The following is a 21,578-nucleotide window of genomic DNA, read 5'->3' as shown; positions in this document are numbered from 1 at the left end:
ATGGTGCCCTGCAACCCTCCCGCCCCTCAGCAACCTTCAGGGTCTTGTCATGGAAGGTCTCCCATGTCACATTAGGATTGGCAGTCATATTCAAATCTGAAAATTCCTCACACAAACTGCGTGCAGGCTCATTTTTCTAGTTGGTGGTAACCTACGCTGGATCCTAAGAGTAGCAACAACAAGTCTGTGGTCAGAATTCACAAACTGGGTCCAACTTGGCGATTCAGGGCGCTGGAACCAGGATCCAGTGATTCACAGCCCCTAACCTTTTGCAAAGTCAAGCAACATGGAGCCAATTCACCACAGTCACCAGACTCATGGGGACTGAGATAATCCTCATAGCCAGCCCTGTCAGTGCCAGTGGTTGCATTGAAGTCACCCATGACCAGAGGAGTGTGACCCTGTGGGCACCCATAAACCACCGAGCGAAGCTGCGAATAAAATGTCTCCCTCGCTGAGACATCACTGACCGCGGTCAGAGCATACACTGAGATAACAGATAAGGCACCCAGGGAGTGCTGTAATCTGAGTCCCATAATACGCTTTTTGAAATGAGTGACATCGGACACCATCAGAAGAAGCCAATTCGCTACAGCAACAGCTACTCCCTGAGTATGACAGCCATCAGAACAACCAGACCAATAAAAGGTGTATCCACCTACAGAGATCTGACAAGTCCCCTGTCTGCGCACCTCAGAGAGTGCTGCCACTGAAATGCGGAGTTTACGCAGCTCCTCCAACAGCAGAGAAAGATTATCATTTTGCCAGAGAGACAAGACGTTCCATGCGCCCACCCCGTATGGACCGCCTCAAATTGGGACTTGAGTTCCGTTTCGATCCCCAACAGACCCGACCCTGTTGGCTCTCCAATGGTTTTGACTCTTCGGGGATGGGGCTCCCAAGGGCTTTCCCCCATCCCCTTCATAAAGCAAGCAGCTGCAGCAGAGCTACTCCCGCAAGAGCAAAAAGGAGTCCTTTCTGTAGTCTTTGACCTTTGTGAAGTTTTTTTACGGTGGCTGGAGTGCCAATCCTGTCACCAACTCCCATGATTTCCCTGCAAGTTGGAGGACCGCTAGCTGGGTCGGATGCAGTTTAACGTCATACCCAGGACACATGTACTGTATATTGTATGTTTTTAAGAAATAATTACATGTGGCATTTCTCTTTAAAATCATAATGCCAGACATAAATACATATATATATGGATTTCAGCTTAAGGGAAATTCTTGAATATTGCAGATATCTTCTTGTATTAAATAACTGATGATACAATATACTGACAACGAGAGCTCTGAGACCTTCATTCTGCAAATTGTATGGCATTAGCATAGTAAAGAATTTTAATGGTGTAAGCATGCTGCTGATCTTATGATTAAAAGGTTTAAAATGCTACTGAAAACAAAAAAATGTTTGTACTTATGTTCAATTGCATCACTCACAAATATAAAAAATAAACCTTTTGATTGTATAAGAATAGTTCTTGACCAATGAAGACCAGTGGTGAGATGGTCTAAGTCAACATTAATTTCTAGAGATTTAAAATGCAAAATTACTGTTAACACAACCTATGTTTGTTTAGAAAAAAATAAACTATAATAAGCAGATTAGGTTTGATTGCACAATCCTGAGGACATCAACCCTTATGCCATCTCCCGGAGGAAAAAAAAGAAAATGTTGGTCTGAGTTGAACTCAGTATTATTTGAAAACACTCTGTTATTATTGAAGAAAAAGAATTACTATTATCTTTAGCTTGTCCTTTAATTTGAACGCACCACAGATTTATAGCTTACTGTAATAGACGGCATGCATTCTCTGCCCCACCCTAATCATAAACTTACTATCCCAAGACACATACTAATTCACTTTATAAGATAATTCACCTTTTACTACTAAGGCTGAGAAAAGTGACCATTTTTTCTTGCAAAACTTTCTATTAATAATATGAACCAGCTTCTTCCTTCAACCAGATAATCATACCATAGAGTGTACTAAAAAAATAAAGGCTTTATTTTATAAACCTAAATGGATAGCTTAATTTTAAAAATTACACTGTAGGCTACATTTTAAGCTTGATACTACAATATCAGGTTCTTCACCTACAAATTCTCTTTATCATGGCCACACTTCTTACATTCCACTTACTGTATATCTTCTAAGACAGAAATGTCATTTACAAAATATATATATCTGGAGTTTGACAGAGTGTTTATATCAATGAACTCATTTAAAAAAAAAACAACTACAATTAAAGTGAAAAGGTGAATATCTCTTGTAATAACTGGCATTTTGTTCAGGATTTGTTTCTCTGCCTATTTCTCACTCAATGGGCTCTGACTTTCTAAACTTGTTTTAAGCTGATTCTGAAAATGAATGCATGGATTTGTAAGAAAAGCTTATAAATATATTTGTATAACCCAGGTAGGGTTTAAGCAATCATGATAGATAGCACCCCATGTATTAATCGGGAAATTACCAGGTGAAGATTATGTAGAAGTACCTGCTTGATTAGTAAAAGTATATATGTGGAGACCATAATGGTGTACTGTGTATATTCTATCTGTTTTTGGAAAGCTGTGTGTTGGAGATATCACATTGAAGGGACCATCCGTTTAATTTCCAGTGTCCCAGAGGGTCTATTGTACCATAAGTATCTACTAAACTTAATAACTAAAGTATCCTCTTTTCCTCATTTGACCATGGAAACTATTGGATCCTTCATTGATTAGATCAGTGCCTTATGAATATTTAGTGGAATATTTACATTTAAATTTACTTATTTGGCTGATGCCTTTATCCAAGCTGACTTACAATATTTATTATACAATTTGTTGCATTTCTTTTGGTTATCCATTTGGAGCACATGCAGTTCAAGTGACTTGCTCATAGTCACACAGTGTCAGTTTGAACCCAAGACCCAATATATGAGGAGCAGTGAGGAGAAAAAAAAATCCTGGCTATCAAGTGTGCTAAAGTGGTCATGGCAGGATCTTGCAAAGCACCTTTTGATATTACAACTGTCCATGAGGCACCATATGTTACTTGTACAATGACTTCAGTAGCTGACATCCACAATGTCCAGCATTATGTGTTCCTCATTCTCCCTTGTCAGCCATGGATTTAAAATGAATAATCTGGAACAATCAATTTCAAACATTGCCTTTAACAACATGTTTAAGCCTGATTTGCATGCAGTTACAATAATCTGCTATTAATTGCAATAAATAGAACAAATTAGCAAATATGAAATCTAAATGATGGCACAGCCGTCATAATCAAAGCTAAATTCTATATATAAATAGAGCATATCATTTCCCCTCCTTTCACAAAAGCCTATCCACCTACAACTCTTGTCAAGATGATGCAGGTAACGCTAAACAATGTGTTGTTGCCTGATAACTGGTGAATACTTGTTGATCACTGGCAGAGGTTCCTCATATATGAAATGTGTGCATTTTTGCTGTATTTATGTTGGTTTAAACTTTGGACCCTACACCCCACAGTGTGATGCACCGGTATAAACTTTGTGTAAATCTCACCAAGAAACTTAATATCTACAAGTTATTAATAATATACCAAAGAGAAAAGTGTTGTGTTCCCAGAACTGAAAGTATTACTATTAATGTTTTGCAGATTTCCTGATACAATAATTTTAGTTTTTAACAAGCTAGTTTTTCACATTAAAATAAATGTTTGTTTTCAATGTTTAAAGAATGATTATGAATGGCTTACATGCTTACCCAACAGCAAGTTAGTTGATATACCTATTAAGCAGTATTCTGATGCGTTTTTCAAATAGTGGATATCTGCTCTAGTTGATCTTGAAAGAAATTGTATACAATGTATTTCATAAATACTTAGGATAAAACCATCTTGGTAACAGTGACATGCTAGGAAGATGTACTGACTTGCAATATTGAAATAGTGCAGTCACCCTTTTACTCAAAATAACACCAAGGAGACTAAAATATAAAAAAATGTATATATTTATTAAATATTTTAAAAACAGTTTGATGAAACAGATGAAGAAATTAACACTTACATATTTAACATTATCATTCTGTTTTCTTAGCAGGCAATCCATAGACAAACCTCACAACCAGCCAAGGAGAGCTCTCCACCACATGAGGATCCTCAGCCAAATTTAGCAGCACCTAGTGGAGAGGAGAATGGCGCAGTCAATAGTGGAGCCGGGAAGAAGCCACGGTCACGTACTAAAATTTCATTGGAGGCTTTGGGGATCTTGCAGAGCTTCATTCATGATGTAGGCCTGTACCCTGACCAGGAGGCTATCCACACTTTATCAGCACAGCTGGACCTTCCCAAACATACCATCATCAAGTTTTTCCAAAACCAGCGCTATCATGTCAAGCATCATGGTAAGCTTAAGGAACATGCAGGTAGTACTGGTATTGATGTAGCAGAATACAAAGAGGAAGAACTGCTTTCTGAATCTGAGGAAAATGAAGACAGTGAGGATACCCCTGAAGATATGTTTGGTGTGGAAAGCTCAGAGGACAGCAAAGAAAAGAATCACCTAACAATTCACTCTCCTGCCTCCGTGTGTATACCTGCTACAGCTTGCAACTCTTCCTCTAATCCTCTGGAAGCACAAGAACAACCAAGATAATGCTCCACAAGGAGATAATGTACCAAGAAAGTTTGAAGCAGGACTAAGATGTTTTGGATTGACTAGTGACACAACACCTTGCTGCTACATAGACAAGAGCCCGATTCCTCCACTTTGTGACAACTAAGGATAACTGGAACTGGAGGAAGGAGAGAGCATCCTTAAACATATTTTGAATTTACTGTATTTCAGAAGGATATTACATTTTCAATAGAGATAATTTTCAGAGACTGTAGAAATGTAGTATGATCAAAACAAGAGGTTTGCAGATATTTAAAGATTCAATTTTGCACAATCTTCTCAGTCATCTGTTTTCTGCAAAATCCTTCCAGCTCATTTTGTTCTCATTGGGAAGTCTTCACCTACATGTCTTTGTGGTTTTCTGAACACCTTGTTGCACAATGACAGACTGGGCACTTTGAGCAAGTTTGCCAGTGATTTTTCTTAATTACTGGCTCCATATAAATGAATTCACTGGCACCCAAGTCTATGTTCACATCTTGTGAAGAATACAACTGAATTCATAATGTAACCCCAAAGCACTTCCCATTTAAAGAAAATGCTCTGAATTAAAAGAGGTATTTTGGAATCCAGTGATATTCTTAATAGATTATTCAGACTACCAAAATGAAGCAGCTCATGAACTTCTTGTGAGAAATGGCAATACAAGCACAACTCTTTGTCTGCCCCAAGTAAACATTGCAGAGATTCTGTGGAATTCGGAAAGGCTGATGAACAAGCCTTTGACAGCTTCTTTGTGTTTAAACTTGTGAAAGAGTAGATACAAAGACTACAAGACACCACTGTTTTTGTAAATACAGTAAATGCATGGGAGAAACATGTTGATCTAACTCCGGTCTGTGAATAGGTACCTTATACAAAAAAAAAAAAGGAAAAGTCATAATGAACTTCTCCAGAATCAATAAGGTCTCCTGGTCTCAGGGTGTGGTGTCTGTTGTTAAACTCTATTTATTTTCTATGTTTATCCTTGATTTTTGTTTTTGTTTTGTTGTTCATTTTCAGTAATCCGAGTGGCTTCCTTTCTAGTGGCATTTTCGATATATCTGAGGTATGCATTTCAAAAAAATAAAAATCAACACTGCCAAAACTGTTGAAAATGGTGATGAAATCATCAAAGATTGTAATTGAGGAAAACACACCAGGCATTATGCTTTAAAAATAACAGAAGATATGGTAGATAATGAAGAAAACATATACTTTTCCTACTAAACTGCTATTTTATTGTATTGCATTTTAAAAAAAGAAAGATGGTATAAGCCCTGCCTCATAAATTACTAGGTACAGAAACACAGAAAATGTACTAATGTGTATCATTAGCTGATATTATAGCCTCAATCAATATTGTCATCGATTCTGGAATCAAAGCTGCTGTATTCATTCTTCAGTGTAAATTATAAATTCTCTAAAAATCATTCTAAAGAAAATTGTTGATTCATATGCTTTCTCATTTTAATAGAAATGTTCTTGCTCATCCTGCTCCCATTACCTTTCTTAATAATGTTTGCCTTCTGTGTTTTTCTGCTCTGATAATCACACATTATAACAACACCTTCAACTTTTCAGTCAGGCACTTTCTACTTTGTTGTAGCTCACCAAATCGTAGTACAAAGACAGTGTCATAATGTAGTAAATCAAACTTTAATCTCAGTCACAAAGTGTCCATCACCCAGTCAGATATTCAGCGGCAATGTACAAAACCTGTTCTTTAGAAGGAAAAAGTAAGTAACTTTCATTAAGATGGACTGCACTACTAATAAGATTCCTCATTCAGATATTGAAGTGTAGACTGCTCATTCATATCACGCATTGACAATAGCCACACATTTTTAAAACTGTCTAATTCAGTTCAGTGTTTTTTCGGTCACTAAAGCCTATCCCAACAGATTTGTGCGCAAAGCAGGAAACAACCTTTGGATGTTGCACCACTCCAACACTTGGCACTGTCTCACACACTCATCGATAAAGTAATCATTTAACAAAACGTGAATGTGTTTGGAAAGTGAGTATCAAGAGGAAAGACCAATCCAGCCATGGAGAGAACCTGCAAAGTCTACATAAACAGTACCTGGATTGTGGTTTGAATCCAGGAAACTAGAGCTATGAGGCAGGAGCATTGCCCATTGCACTGCCATGTGGTCCTGCTTTCATAACAGGCTACATAAAATTGCAAAGGGGAAATATGTGAATAACTATAAACAGAAGCAAATTATCAGCATTGTCTAACATTCTATTCTGATGAAAAAGGAACTGACATTTTGATTTCCTTTATGAAGGTATTTTTAATGTTTACATGAAAGTTAATTGCTTTGGAATCGATTTAAACATTTCTTGTGTGTTTTATGTTTGTATTCATACTTCCAGTGCTGTAGCCATCAGACTGGTATAAACAGAGAATACTGCAGATTCCTCCAGTACAACCACACCTACAAACAGCAAACAACTTTGGTTCAAAGTTCAAGAGTGTCTTGTCTAACAAAAATAAATAAATAAATAAGCAAGACTGAGTAGGAGTGCAGTTAAGTACTGTAACTATAAACTGCAAAGATCACTGTTTTATATACTTCTGCTTTTATTTATTTCTATTTAACAGTAATGATAAGGTTCTATCGGAAACTTTTTTGCAATAAGAAAGATGCAAAATATTATAAATAATATTTTAGTTATGTTTCTTTGTATCGTTAAATTCAAATTCCTAGAATAAATCAAAGCTCAAAACTTAAGCCTGAGGATATGTCCAAATTTACAGCACATTATCTACATAACTATAACCATTTTCAACGAAGTACCCTATACTTTAACATATAGCATCTGTTTGACATGAGTGTTTAATACACCTTACACATTGCATACAAGATAACCCTTGTAGTTGTAGGACAAATACTGTAATTTGAATAGCTTCATTTACATTTACATATGTCATGTCATATATTAAAGTTCAGACTTGTATAATCCTCAGGTTATTTAGTTTCCACAAAAATGTATTCTTACTAGTTTGTTAATCATGAGTTTTCAATTAGCCTCCAGGTTTGTTGGAACATTACCTTAATCTTTTTACATTTAATACATCAATACAGAAAGCAGCACAAATGATTGTGTCCTAAAGAGGTGTTATTAATACACATCCCTTCTAAACCGAGTGTCTACTTTTACTAATTGATGTTGTGAAAGAATAAAGACAGTAAAATCCTATAACGCAGGTTTGAGAAATTCATAATTTCTGATCAGTAAAATGCAAACAAGTAAAGTGATATGTAGATAGTGAATTTCTGTATGGACCTATTGCTACTCCAGAGTCAAGTATGGGCAAAACAGATTTAATAAATACTCATTAGCTGCTGATGCACAAAAGTCACTCTTTCAATTTCTTAACTGGCTTTTTCTAGCATAGGGTAATAGCTAAGAGTCTGTTCTAACAGCACCATAATCCAGTTGTCCTTACACTGGACCAATTCAGAATTGCCTTTTAACATGCATGTCTTGAAGATGTAAAAGGAAATGTATACAGATGCATGCAGAATACAGACATGCAGACACTGTATTGGCCCTTTACTGTAATCCAGATCTCTAGATGTTTGAAGCAGCAGAGCTGACCTTGATTAAAAGTCCATTCATTCACATATCTCTGTTTTATTCAAAATTTCCCCAACAATTCTTTCCCAGGAACACTGGATAGATGATAGGAATATTAGATGGGATACCAATCCACAGGGCACCATCATTTACCACACCCAAGGTCTCTGATAAATGACCAGTTAATTTAATAAATACCAACATTTCGCCATTCTGCTTTTGCCCAAAACCCAGTAGTACACTTAAATTTATTTTTATAGATGATTCAAATTAAATAAGTAACTAAATGAATAAATATGTTTCTTAATAGAACCAAGTTTTTAAGTTATTTACCCCATATATGATAATATTTTTAGAACTATCATAACTGAGTATAACTATTAGGGAAATTGAATTAAAATATGTCAAATTCTAATGCATATTTGCACTTATTAAAGTAAGGTTTTAGTTTCTGTTTAGGATTTAAAGCATATGTAGTAAAAATATAAGTGTAGTTAGGTATGATTGCATCTACTATTACATGATGGAGGGCACACTGTGTGCCTAGTGCACATGCCTGTGAGGAATCTCAAAAGATTATTCTCTCGTCTATTTCAGATGTCTAATTTTTACATGCCATAGAGCACTAAAGCACTTCATCTCAGAGCAATACATGGGAATTCAGCATATTCACAGGGGCTTAATGTACCTCATCATTCCATATTTCTGAATTACTGTGGTTGATGACATTTCAGTTGATATTCAATGAATTTTCATTTCTTATGGTAGAATAAATACATAGTGTTTAGATTTAGAACTTAGAAACAAAAGTCTTATAATGCTGTGTACTGTACTCTTTTCTTTTCCATTTTTTATTATGTTTAAGTCATAAGACCCAGATTTAGGAGGTATTATTATTTTTCAGTGAAGATTTATAAACTATGAGTTGGAATACAGTATCTGTGAGCCTAAATCTCTTTTCAAAATGGTCATTTCAAACTTCTGAGAGAGCCAAATAACAGTGATTTTCTTCTTCGAGGAATCCAAAAATAAAACACTATGGGTGAGAGGTAAGCTTTACTTCAAGAAGAGAATTATTGTTTTTCAACTAATCACACACTCCATACCAGGCATTAAAACGGTTTTCTAGTTTTCCAACAAGTCCTACTTCCATTGGAAAGACTGAAAGTCTTTTATAAAATCTTGGTAAATTTGATAGAGCCAGAGCCATTACTGTTGAAAGCCAAGTCTGCTCAACTCTGACCCTGGCAACAAGCACCCTTTCTGTCACCCCTAATTACATGTATTCATTATGATCTGAAGGTCATTTAACTATCTAACACCACTGTGATCAGTTTTTCCATGCACCAAAGGCGGAAGTAGTGCAGACGTGCTATTCTAGTAAAAGTATGGATGTGTAACTGCCTGTGGTATTGGCATAGTTTGCTTTTCTTAAATGATTTACAGTGTATAAATATATATTTATTCCATACCTGATATGTTTTGTAGTATCTGTTTGTGAAACAAATCCTCAAAGCAAAGTGACTGTTTTGGGTGCCTCCTAACAAAGCACAATTTTCTTGTTCCTCTCATTAAAATGTAGATTACCATTATGACATTAAAACAATGTGAATGAGGATTAATATGCTCAAAATGGTCTTTTCTCATGTAAATCGACTCTTATCTTATTATTTGTTATCACTAAGTGATAATTTTAACTTATGTGCATTGATAGGCTTTTAGATCTCTCTGTCATTATTGTTCAAAATAAAATGCATCCAATTAATAACATTTTGTCAACATGTGTGTTTTTATTTTCTATTTCTTTGAAAAACCTAAAGATGAACAGTAAACTAGAATTAAATACATTTATAATTATTTGAGATAATTTTTGATAATGGTAGCATTTCACTTGAAAACACACTTATATGTATATACTGTAAACAGAGGCAGAGACAACATAAAGATTTGGGGGGTCGACCCCATATACTGTAGGGTTTAAACACAAAGCATTCAAAAACAAGTAGTCATTCAAGACTGAGCCTTAATATAAGACTAGTTAAAGTTGGGAAATGTTCGAGATTTATAGTTGTAGGACAAGAAGAGGAGGGTCTTCAGGTGGAAATGGACTCCATGTGAGTTGCTGTCAGAAGTGGGAGGAGTCCTAGCCAAGCTTTCCTTCTTGAGAAAGGACATTAGTGCAATTAGTCACTCTCAGACTCTGCGTCTGACCCCTGCTTAAACCCTTAGAATGCCTCCTATGTGCATGTGTGTGACAATGCATATATGTAATTATATTTAATAGACAGCATCAGTTTTTATTTCAGTATGAATATATTCACATAAGAAAAAAAGGGGTTTTTGTGGGTCTAGAGAGCAAAGTGTTTAATTCAGAAACATGTTTTCCTAATAAAACATTTAGTGATTTTAATTAAAATGTTCCTCAAAACCAGTATTCTCCACCCACTATAAATGAAACCTCATTACAGGAAGATGAAAGTGACAAAATATCATCACCTTAGAACTGTAAGCGAGCACAATGTACTGAATCTAGCACAATATGGAAACTGAATAACTCCCATCTGTTGTATGGAAAGCAAGTACTACTTTGTAGTTTGAGCAAAGTTCAAGAAAGCTATATTCATAGATGAGAAAGCATTTGGGGAGATATTCATATAATTGTATTGTTTTCTCTTCTTACACATACTGTATATACTATATACGGTACATACATTCTCAAATCAGTTTAATCCAAGTCGTAATGCCCTTTAAAATTCTGTATCTGCACATCTGGATGAGGACAATGTATTGACAGGAGAACTTATGAAATTTGGAATCTAACAAAAAATCACAATTAATATTTTAGAGAAATTAAATGTTATGAATGACAATTAGGCAGGGCTATATAATGACCCATGGCCCTATCACACTAGCTTCCAGCATGGTTTCTACTTTAGTGGAGCTTAGACCTTCTCCTCATGTTAGGATGGGTTTTCTCTACATTCTTCAAATCCAGCCCTCATCTTAAAGATATATATGTGAGATTAGTTGGAATTTACAACTAATCTACATCTGCATTTTATTTCTGCCTCAAGTAACCCTTTTTTAGACTCAGCGGATAAAAGGAATAATGAACATAAATAGCTTGAACGTACACTGTTTAAAAAGTCTGTCTTTCAACTCTAGAGCCTTTCCTTTAACTTCTAGTGATATTCTTATCCATGTCAAGGCTACACATTCTCTCCTTGTATCCACAAATTTTTATATGCACTCCTGTAGCCCCCTTTAAAAAGCACATGAACAAAAGAATTTCAAAGGTTTCTTGTTTTGTTTCTTTTTAGTTATTGTTGATTGGAAACCTACAATGCTAAAAAACTCCCAAATAGTGAAAGATTTCCTTTGAAAGGACAGTGACTTTAAAGGTAATACGTTATAAAGGAATATGTGTTTCACCACTTACTTGAGGAAGAATAAATAACAACGCAATGACAAAAAATAGCTGTGCAGAGCAGTCAGTCAGTCATCACCAATGATCTGAATAATAATAATGTTGCTTTTGTGTCAATGTAACAGTGAAGACACCACTTCAAATCAGGTCAGGCCTGTAGCTAGTCAAGTGTGACACTCGCAATTGTGAGTTACTGGCCAGGCGTGCCTGCATTATTTTTCTATATAAACATCAGTAATTTTCAAATATTGATAAGCATAGTTTTGCAAATCATAGTTTTACTAAACACTGGCAACTGCTTAACACTGTGATGGTTAGAAAATTTCTCCACTGCTACATGTCACTGAGAATTCTTTCAAAACCACAAATACACACTCTAGACAGCAGGACAAGATATTGCTTACTTCAGCTTGTCCACATCAACTTTACAAGACATAGTTATACTCACACTCTTTCAGACCTGAAACGTGGAGTTGAATCCTAGCCTCCTGTCCTCCAGCACATAGTTTCTTTTTTTATTCCACCTAACTGCTGACATTCTCTTTAACATGCAGAATCTCCATAAACACTTCAGGATTCCTTGCACCTTCAGCACTTAAACTCTGCTTAACCTACCCTCCATCAAGCCTATTTCTTCAATCATCCTTCCTCTTCTTCACTCTGGCTCCCTCCTACTTGACCAGTCACCTTGGTAGTCTTATCCATCTTATTTAAATACCTATAACACAAGAGGTCTTGAAAAGTGCTTTCCCAAAAGCTGTGGAAAAGACAGGGTCATTCGGGAAAAGTTATTTCACTCATAGGTAGCTGGCTCCATCCCTTGTGTAAGCGTTTAGTCTAACAATTCACTGTACTGAGGGGCCACCTCAGATAGCTTGCCCCATCCAGGCTATATGTGCTTACTCTGCTGGCCATTATGAAATTCACACTATGTGATTCTGAAATGTTAATAGACTGTTAAGACCTTGTTTTTTCAGACGCCCTCAAGTCTTGAGCAGATTAGGTTGATAAGTGTCCATGTGAACATGCCCTGAAGTGGACTGGTTTTCCATTCGGGTTGTGTCTTTCTGTTACCTAGAAATGGGCAAAATTATTTCAGAAAATGGACAAAACCTTTCCTTTAGACATATAGAACTAAATTGGAAGGATGCAGACCATTACAATAAGCAATATTCTGCCTTCAAATATCTGTCTTATAATTTTATGTGAACCATATGATTTACTACCACAGATCTTGGCTTAACACATTTTCTGTGTCTGGAAGCATGCTACATTTCATTATCTTTATTCAAACCTATAAGGAATTATTTAACACTCAAAAGATGCATAACAGCCATGGTTAAATCTTGTTTTGTTTAAAATATAATTTAATGTGGCAAAATATCTAAACTTGCAAATTTTAATACATTAAATAATATAACATGACTAAATCATTGACTGTGACACTAAGAAACTATACCCAGAGTGACTTGAAGATTTTCTTTATTTACATTGTATATTGATTATCCGGCAGCAGAGTGACACATCTGCTATCCCTGCTGCCTCAAACGGAAAGTACAAAACAAAACAGAATAAGCAAATTAATAAAGAAAGCCATTTATAGGATAGAATAGAGAAAAGATAAGTCTTCTCAGTGCATTTTAATACTTTGCTCATAATTATTCCATAAGTAAATATATTAATAATATTGCTATCTGACATTTTTTATGTAAAGTACTGTGGAATATAATACAGTTTCATCTAATATTTGAATGTAAAAGTCTCTAAGTAACTGTTCCAAGAACACACACGACCATGGCATTAAATATAAAATATGAATATATATAGTAATTAAAATATCTTGTCCCCATCTTCATCTGTACTTTTGTTTTACTCAGTAAATATCATCTGATTATAATTAAAAGCCACAAATGACTGCATGTCAGGAAATATTTGGAGCCCATATGCCCATAGTTAAATAGACATATTAAAAGACACTATTATATTCCTAGACTGCAAGCATAAGTTGCCCTACACACGGGCGCCAGGACACATGCAGAATTTTTTAATGTACAAGAAAGTAGCTGTACTACATAAAAAAGTATTATGGAGATATCTAATAGCTAGCAGTGCTAAATGAGAATTATAAGACTCAATAAGCAATGCTGCAAGCAGCTACTGAATTATCACTGAGGGGAGGCTAGCAAAGTTACTTTCCATTTCAGACAGCATACTAATGTAAAACTAATAACATTTTAATCTCAGGGTGTCTACCAGTGATTAACACTGCTTCTTCACATTCTCAAATGGTTTAACTTCTGTACAGGTCACCAGTGATGTGGAGTTTGCAGACCAGTTTCTGTGATTTAGCAGGTATTATCTTCCCACATGCCAGGGAGGCACATACAGTATGTTCAGTTGATTGAGTACCTAAGTTGGCCTTGTGTGAATGAAGGTGGGTAGGTGCCTGAGTGTATTCTGAAGTAGCTAAGACAAGGCAGTGACTTTAAAATGTTTAAAGGCTGCATGACATGCAGATCATGGTGCACAGAAGCAGCAGCAAGCCAGCAGCTGATTGAGAAAAAAACAACTGTTATTTGATTCCCGTTGTATCACCACTCAAGAGGGGTTTCAGAGGAGCGACCGTGCCTCCTTGGGGTGTGTTCAGCCTGTGGGGTGGTAGGTGAGCAAAGTGCAGATCATGCGGCACAGCAGCATGTCAGCAGCTGATCGAGCAAAGAGGAGGTAAAAAAAAGGAATTTGTTTCCCATTATATCCCCATTTAAGAAGGGTTTCAGAGGAGCAACCTAGTCTACTTGGGGTGCCATCAGCCCCCCTCTTCACAACGGCACGTAGCACCAGGTTGTTGGCGAACGAAGCAGGCAGGGACGAAGCCCCCTAGTAGAACTGTTATTGTTCACTTTGATCTCAGTGATGCTGGAGTGAGAAGGTGGACTGCAGAAAGTGATAGAGATTTCTGAGAATGTGACACAATTTGGGAATATTTGTCACATTGTTTATGGTTACTTTTTGCCAGTCCACGTGAAGGGCTATGTGGTGCATTACATCATCACGCCCTGCTTACATAAAACAGCAGTCCTGTAAGAGTGTTTTCCAAGTTTATGGATAAACAATTAAAAAGAAAAATACTGAGTAGTTAGGGCAGTGGTTGCCAGACACATTCCTGGGGACCTGAGGAGTAAGTTTGAGAACCACTGAGTAAGAAAAAGGCTATCAGATAAGTACCAATATCTCAGCTTTGCTTCCTTTGACCTTGATACTTGATTTTGAATTACTTTTCTTATAGCTTCTTCTTTCCATTTTCACAACTAATTATTGTGCTAACTAACTAGCTTATGTGTCAGGACAAGTACATTCCCCGTGTGATGCTAGTAAGAAGCACAAGCTGGCATGGCATTGATTTGCAGAATACATATCTGGGTATGATGTAATTTCTCTACTTAAGATACATATGTCCAGAATGACAGCACTAACCAAAGCTAATCCATCCATTTTCCAACCCACTGAATCCAAACACAGAGTCACGGGGGTCTGCTGGAGCCAATCCCAGCCAACACAGGGCACAAGGCAGGAATCAATCCCAGGCAGTGTGCCAACCCACCACAGGACACACACCAAGCACACGCTAGGGCCAATTTAGAATTGCCAATACACCTAACCTGCATGTCTTTGGACTGCGGGAGGAAACCCACACAGACAACATGCAAACTCCATGCAAGGAGAACCCAGGAAGCGAACCCGCGTCTCCTAAGTGCTACCACTGCACAACCGTGCCGCCCACCCAGCCAACTCTCGACAACTGATGGGATTCCATGATTTACTCAGGATGTTTTGTTAATGATTTTATAACTAAGATGTGGATAGGGGCTTTAGCATTGTTTATCATTACACATATTAATTGATTCTGTGATATATGGGATTGATTGTATTTCCGATTGACAAGACTTTAATATTTAACATTTTTAATTTCACATTTTTATGAAGAATGAAGATAAGAAACTTCCTGATACAATGGGCTGTAATACAAGACCAGTTTGAAAAAGAGCAAACAATATAAAAAATATATATATATATATATATATATATATATATATATATATATATATATATATATATATATATATATATATTGCATAATCCAAATGTCAGGTACCCAGTCATAACCTCACAACTTCACATATGTGTGTTTTTGAGAAAATATTGTTAAATAAACAACTTCCAGAAATTCATCTTGTGCATGACAGTGAAGCGTGTTTTTTCTCATCCCTACCACCTTCGTCATCACTTCCCCTACCTCTTCAATATCTTAAATAATTCTTGAGGCAGATTGAAGACTTAAGTGCCAGCTTAAGTGAAAAATTATGGAAAATGTACAAAGCAATGGCAACACAAACACTGATTTAATCACTTTTAACATGAAAAGATGTAGAATAAAGAAAAGAAGAAGCAGGCTACCTGGGTGGAGAAAAGAAGAGCTGCTCAGGAAGTAGTAAGTGCATCAACATCTGAGCAAACAAATGATAAAAGTAATGAGAAAGAGTATGAAAACTATGAATGCTCAAGTCAAGTAAATTCACTGCACAATATCGTGCAGTGCGCCGTTATAAGTATAATAATAAATACCAGAAGGAATTTTGTCACACAGGTAAGAATTTCCATTTGTCAAATTAACAATTATTCTAAAAAGACACCAAGGATTATTTCTGTTTGCATTGATTAATCTGGAAATGTAGTCAGAGTGGGTCAGAAAAAAATACAGCAGGTAACATTGACATCCATTCTGTTCAGGGCATCTGTAACTCTATACTCTACCTTTTCTCTGCTTGAGTTGTCAGCTGTAATAAGCATGAAGGCCCAAAAAAAGTGACTAAGAAAATGGACTAGGAAATAGAACCAAACTAAAGGAGCAGCTAAAAGCACAGTCAGATTTACAAATCTTTGATCAGGTTACTTTTCCATTTTATTTTTGCTCATAGTTCCCTGTAGGAACATACTCATGTCTTACCACTTGTGGAGTGAATTGCAGACTTCTGGTTATGACCATAAACCATTCATTTTACCAGTTTTGTTACCTGATGTTCTGATTTATTTTCTTTATTAAGCTTTGAATTATTACTATTTTGTTGTCTTCATTTCCTCTGTGTTTTTGGACTGTTTTTCTTGTTTATAGTTTTTATCATTAAATGTTGTGACATTACCACACTGGCATTTTCTTAATTGTGCCACCTTTTTGTGCATTGCATTCCGTGAGCATTGCCAAATTGTTCAGAGCGATTTGGTGATGATGTTGAAATGAATGTCATGTGACCTCTGATCTCTTCAATCTGTTACTTTAAAACATGGCCATACCCATAAAGAAGGGTCTTAACTGATTTTTTGGCAAAGGAAAGAACTAGAGTAGTGGAAGTTAAAAGACATTTCAAAACAAATATTATTAGGGTAGGTTTCTGGTTTAAGCATGCTGTTCTTCCATAAAGAGAAGTGAAGCAGATTTTTATGAAAATTGATAGAAAAAGAAACAACAAAAGTTGAATAAAGTTTACTCAACACAAATCAAAATTAGTTCCAAAAAATGTAGTCAAACAAATAATAGGCAAAGCTTCCTAGCTGTGAAATGTACTTGCTACAATCAATGAGTTCTATCCAGAAACTCAGAAAACCAGGAAATCTTTGTGCTGCCATTTAAACCTCCTTACTACTGACATAATCGCCTGTCATCCAAGCCTAGTAATGTTGTAGTTACTGAAACAAAACAGCAGCACCCACAATAAAACAATATGAACTCATGGAAAAATATTAAAATGAGGGGCAGCACGGTGGCACAGTGGGTAGCGCTGCTGGAGTTTGCATGTTTTCTCCGTGTCTGCGTGGGTTTCCTCCGGGTACTCCGGGTTCCTCCTGCTGTCCAAAGACATGCAGGTTAGGTGCATTCCCTAGTGTGTGCTTGGTGTGTGGGTGTTTGTGTGTGTGTGTGTGTGTGTGTGTGTGTGTGCGCGCACCCTGCGGTGGGCTGGTGCCCTGCGCAGGGTTTGTTTAAGGCCTTGTGCCCAGTGTTGGCTGGAATTGGCTCCAGCTCTTCCCCATTACCCTGTAGTTAGGATATAGCTGGTTGGATAATGGATGGATGGAATATTAAAATGACTTAACATCTTTAAATACATTTTTAAACAAAGAACTGTCATCAGAAACTTAAAAAATAAATCTAGGAAAAAAATGCAATATAAAGCAAATAAGTAAATAAAACACTTGAATTACTCATTTTCATTTTGGATTGGGCATTAACTGTAGTCTTATTTTGATGACGCTTAGTCTGTCTTTAGACTACATTTTGAATTGCCCGTAAAACTATATATACACTTACTTGGTTCAGCTATTGAACATTATAGCATTTAAAACTGTAATCTTTTCGAAAAGTTATTAGACATTTTAGGACTAGTTCAATCTTTTAGTAGCAAGTGCTGCTTTTGTGTTTTGCCTCCATGATGCTGTTAACATTCAGGTGACTTTTAGTCACTTTTTTGACCAGTGATTTTCAATTGTCATACTTTATACAGAATTAGATCCTGGAGTTTTAGCAAATTGTCACTCGATTTCCCAATTGCCATTTCTGGCTAAAATATTAGAAAGAATTATTTATAATCAATTGGTTGATCACCTTAACTCCAATAATTTATTTGAGATCTACCAATCTGGCTTTAGACGTTATCATGGTGTTGAGGCGGCCCTCCTGAAAGTATTCAATGACATCTCTATTATTACTGACTCAGGTGGCACTGCAGTCCTTCTCCTCCTTGACCTGTCCGCTGCCTTTGACACTATTGACCATGAGATATTGCTGTTGCGGCTTGAACATCTTGTTGGACTTAAATGGGCTGCTCTTAACTGGTTCAGGTCATATCTAATTGGTAGATACTTTTCAGTGACTTTAAATTCCTCTTTATCATCTACTGCTCCTCTTAAATGTGGTGTTCCTCGGGGATCCATTTTGGGTCCTATCTTATTCTCTATATACCTTCACCCTATTGGAGCTATTTTGAGGAAATTTAACATTTCTTTTCACTGCTATACTGATGATACACAGGTTTATATTCCCGTTTGCAACTCTACAATGAATCAACTGCACAACTGTCATTTTGAACTAAGATCCTGGATGGCTAATAATTTTCTTGATCTGAATCAAAATAAAACAGAGTTGCTCATAGTGGGTCCATCAGCTAAAGCCTAAATTGGTCTTGGACTTTTCAGCTCTTTCTCTGTCTTTTGCAAACCTCAAGTCCGCAATCGTGGTATCTTTGACAGTAACCTCTCTTTTGAGAAACAGATTAATTCTGTAGTCAAGAGTTGCTTTTTCCAGCTTCGTCTTTTAGGTAAGATCAAGGCTTTTTTATCTTCTAAGGATCTTGAGAAAGCTACTCATGCTTTTATCTTTTCTCGCCTTGATTACTGCAACTCGCTGTATTCTGGGATTAGCAAATCCCTGATACAAAGGTTACAGTTGGTCCAGAATGCTGCCGCTCGCTTTCTGGTTGGAGCAAGAAAGTCTGATTCTGTTTCTCCTATTTTAGCTTCTTTACACTGGCCGCCTGTCAATTTTCAAATTGATTTTAAAATCTTGTTGCTGGTTTTTAAATCTTTACATGGGCTTGCTCCTGCCTATTTATCTGTTTTACACCAGCCATCTAGAGTTCTTAGAATTCTGGTCAGTTGTCTCTTGTTGTCCCTCATACCAAGTGTAAAACCAAGGGTGACAGGGCTTTTGCAGCTGCTGCCTCTCGCCTGTGGAACTCTTTATCTCATTACATAAAGGAGTCGTCTACAACTGAACTGTTCAAAACAAGATTAAAGACTCATTTCTATTCACTTACTTTCCGTGACCTGCAGTAATACTGATGGTTTCCTCATTGTGATTATGTAATCTTACTTCTATTTATTATTTATTTTATTTATGTTCATTTATTTTATTTCTATTTATGTTATTTATGTTAATTGTATGCTTTGTTCTTCCTTTAGTGTAAAGCAATGCCACAGCATTCCTATGTTGTGCTATATAAATAAATTGATATTAACAATGACATTTTTTTTCTTTCTGCTTCATTTCAGTAGTCATAATGACTATAGCTGGTCGATATTTTTCGCATGAAGAGGTAGAGACTTGCTGAAGATGATCTGTAGTTTTACATTTTTTTGTAGTTCAATCAATGCATTTCAATAAAGTATTTGTCTATTTAGGGTCTTGGGTCCCAAGGATTCTGAATTTAATTTTAGTTGTTGTGTTCATGACCATTATGCTGCAACACTTTATTTCAGAGGAAAGGTGTAGGGATGATCATTCCCAGAATTTCACAGAATGAGCAACACATGTTCTGTCATCAAAGTGATGAAAGACTATGCTCTCCATCCCACATTCTACTTTGCTTTGCAAGCAATGTTGCCAGGATAATGAACAGCTTCCAGAAACCCTGTAATAGACAATTCAGGTTCAAAAAATAAATTGCCTGACTGCTACAATTTAAATATAATTTTAGATGAGGCATGAAAACTGATACTTTGTATGTATTGTAAACTGTTGTGTTCTTGCTTTACTAATGAAAATAAACATATTTACAGTTCTAATATGGCTGTGAGTAAGTTAAATTGAAATGAGTTTTATAGATCACTGTCCAAATGGAATAGCAATAGAAATATAGCATGATTTTGCCACCACTGTCTTTGTCAGTATGTTCTTTGGGTAATGAGATGTGCTGGCTCTAAACTAAACATATCTTTTGGGATGAATGTCAAAATGTTTTGCGTCTGCCTCTTCAGATCAAAAGACAGGCTTGTGGAGACTGAATGTATCTCTTTGAAAAATGTATATTAACTTGGATTTTTTTTTTTTTTTTTGCTGTTTTTGTTTTTTTTTAAGAAATGGTTCTTATCTTCCCATCCTATTTCAAAGTTCACATTTGAAGAAATTATGTAGATTGCTTACAGTATGCATACATTTATTTAACTTCTTTAAAGATCTTGTTCTAATGAGCTTTCTCTTTGCCTAGACAATAATTTTGGTAAACAACCTGTTCTTTGTAATTTCCTGGGGCCTCATGCATAACGCCATGTGTAGAATTTGCACTATAACATGACGTAAGCCGAAATGTACTTATGCACAGAAAAATCTAGATGCAGGAATCTGTGCGTACTCTAACTTCCACGTTCTTCCGCTCCATAAATCCCGGTCATCGTGAAAAGTAACACTCGTACACGCGGCTTCTGTCCCACCCCCAAGTCCTCCCAGAATTATGCCTCTACGAAAAAGCAAATCAATATAAATCACCAATAAGCTCAACCTTCTGTGAAAAGACAATGGAAAAAGCAAGAGGGAAAATGAAAGAATTTCAGCGAATACCAAGTGGAGGCAAGGAAAAACGTACCATTTGTTGGTATAAACAGTGGTATAAACAACAACAGGAAGCTGATCGCCTGACATAGTCGCACAGTGCCCACTATTCTATCCATCTATCCTTCCAGTGTCGTGTCAGCCTCAGAAAGAATACAGCACAAGGTAGGATCAATCCGTGAACTAGCTAGCCCTGCAGAACCGTGTCCTCACATGTTTAATTACTAACAATACAGATTATTTAAATGAAGTTAAAGTTTTATCTACATAATATAATCAACATATTTTGCTGCATTTCATCTTAAAAATGATATCGTCATCATATGTAAATACGCGCTTTATAAAGTGGCGCAGGTTGTGCAATATTATAACTGTAGTGCAAGTTTACAGCGGGGTAATTGTACTTCTAAGTACAAACAGTTCTACAAGGAGCACTTGATGGACTGATTGAGTGTTTCTGAACTGCGAGGTCCATACAGGAAAGGCTTTGAAACATTTTGCCATGGTTGAGGCAGGGTGGGCTTGATGCTGTATACCGATATTTCTCTTTCCGATC

At 36.3% G+C, this 21,578-nt stretch overlaps 1 protein-coding gene across 10 annotated transcripts in view; it reads left to right on the top strand.

Annotated features, from left to right (window-relative positions):
• satb2 (SATB homeobox 2) overlaps nt 1–9,233 on the top strand; it is a 218,572-nt gene extending 209,339 nt beyond the window's left edge. For 8 of the 10 annotated variants that reach the window (XM_039755973.1, XM_039755974.1, XM_039755975.1 and 5 more), the window contains one exon: nt 4,071–9,233. In XM_039755973.1, the coding sequence (XP_039611907.1) occupies nt 4,071–4,628 (558 nt within the window). In that variant the 3' untranslated portion in view covers nt 4,629–9,233. The remainder of the gene's footprint in view (nt 1–4,070) is intronic. The other 2 variants (XM_039755981.1, XM_039755978.1) reach the window with 1 other exon arrangement.
• The last annotated feature ends 12,345 nt before the right edge of the window (nt 9,234–21,578 follow it).

This window comes from Polypterus senegalus, chromosome 6 (assembly GCF_016835505.1).
Source record: "Polypterus senegalus isolate Bchr_013 chromosome 6, ASM1683550v1, whole genome shotgun sequence".
NCBI classification, from domain to species: Eukaryota; Metazoa; Chordata; class Cladistia; order Polypteriformes; family Polypteridae; genus Polypterus; species Polypterus senegalus.
The sequence above is the reverse complement of the archived record's forward strand: the minus strand, read 5'-3'. Positions and strand labels throughout refer to the sequence as shown.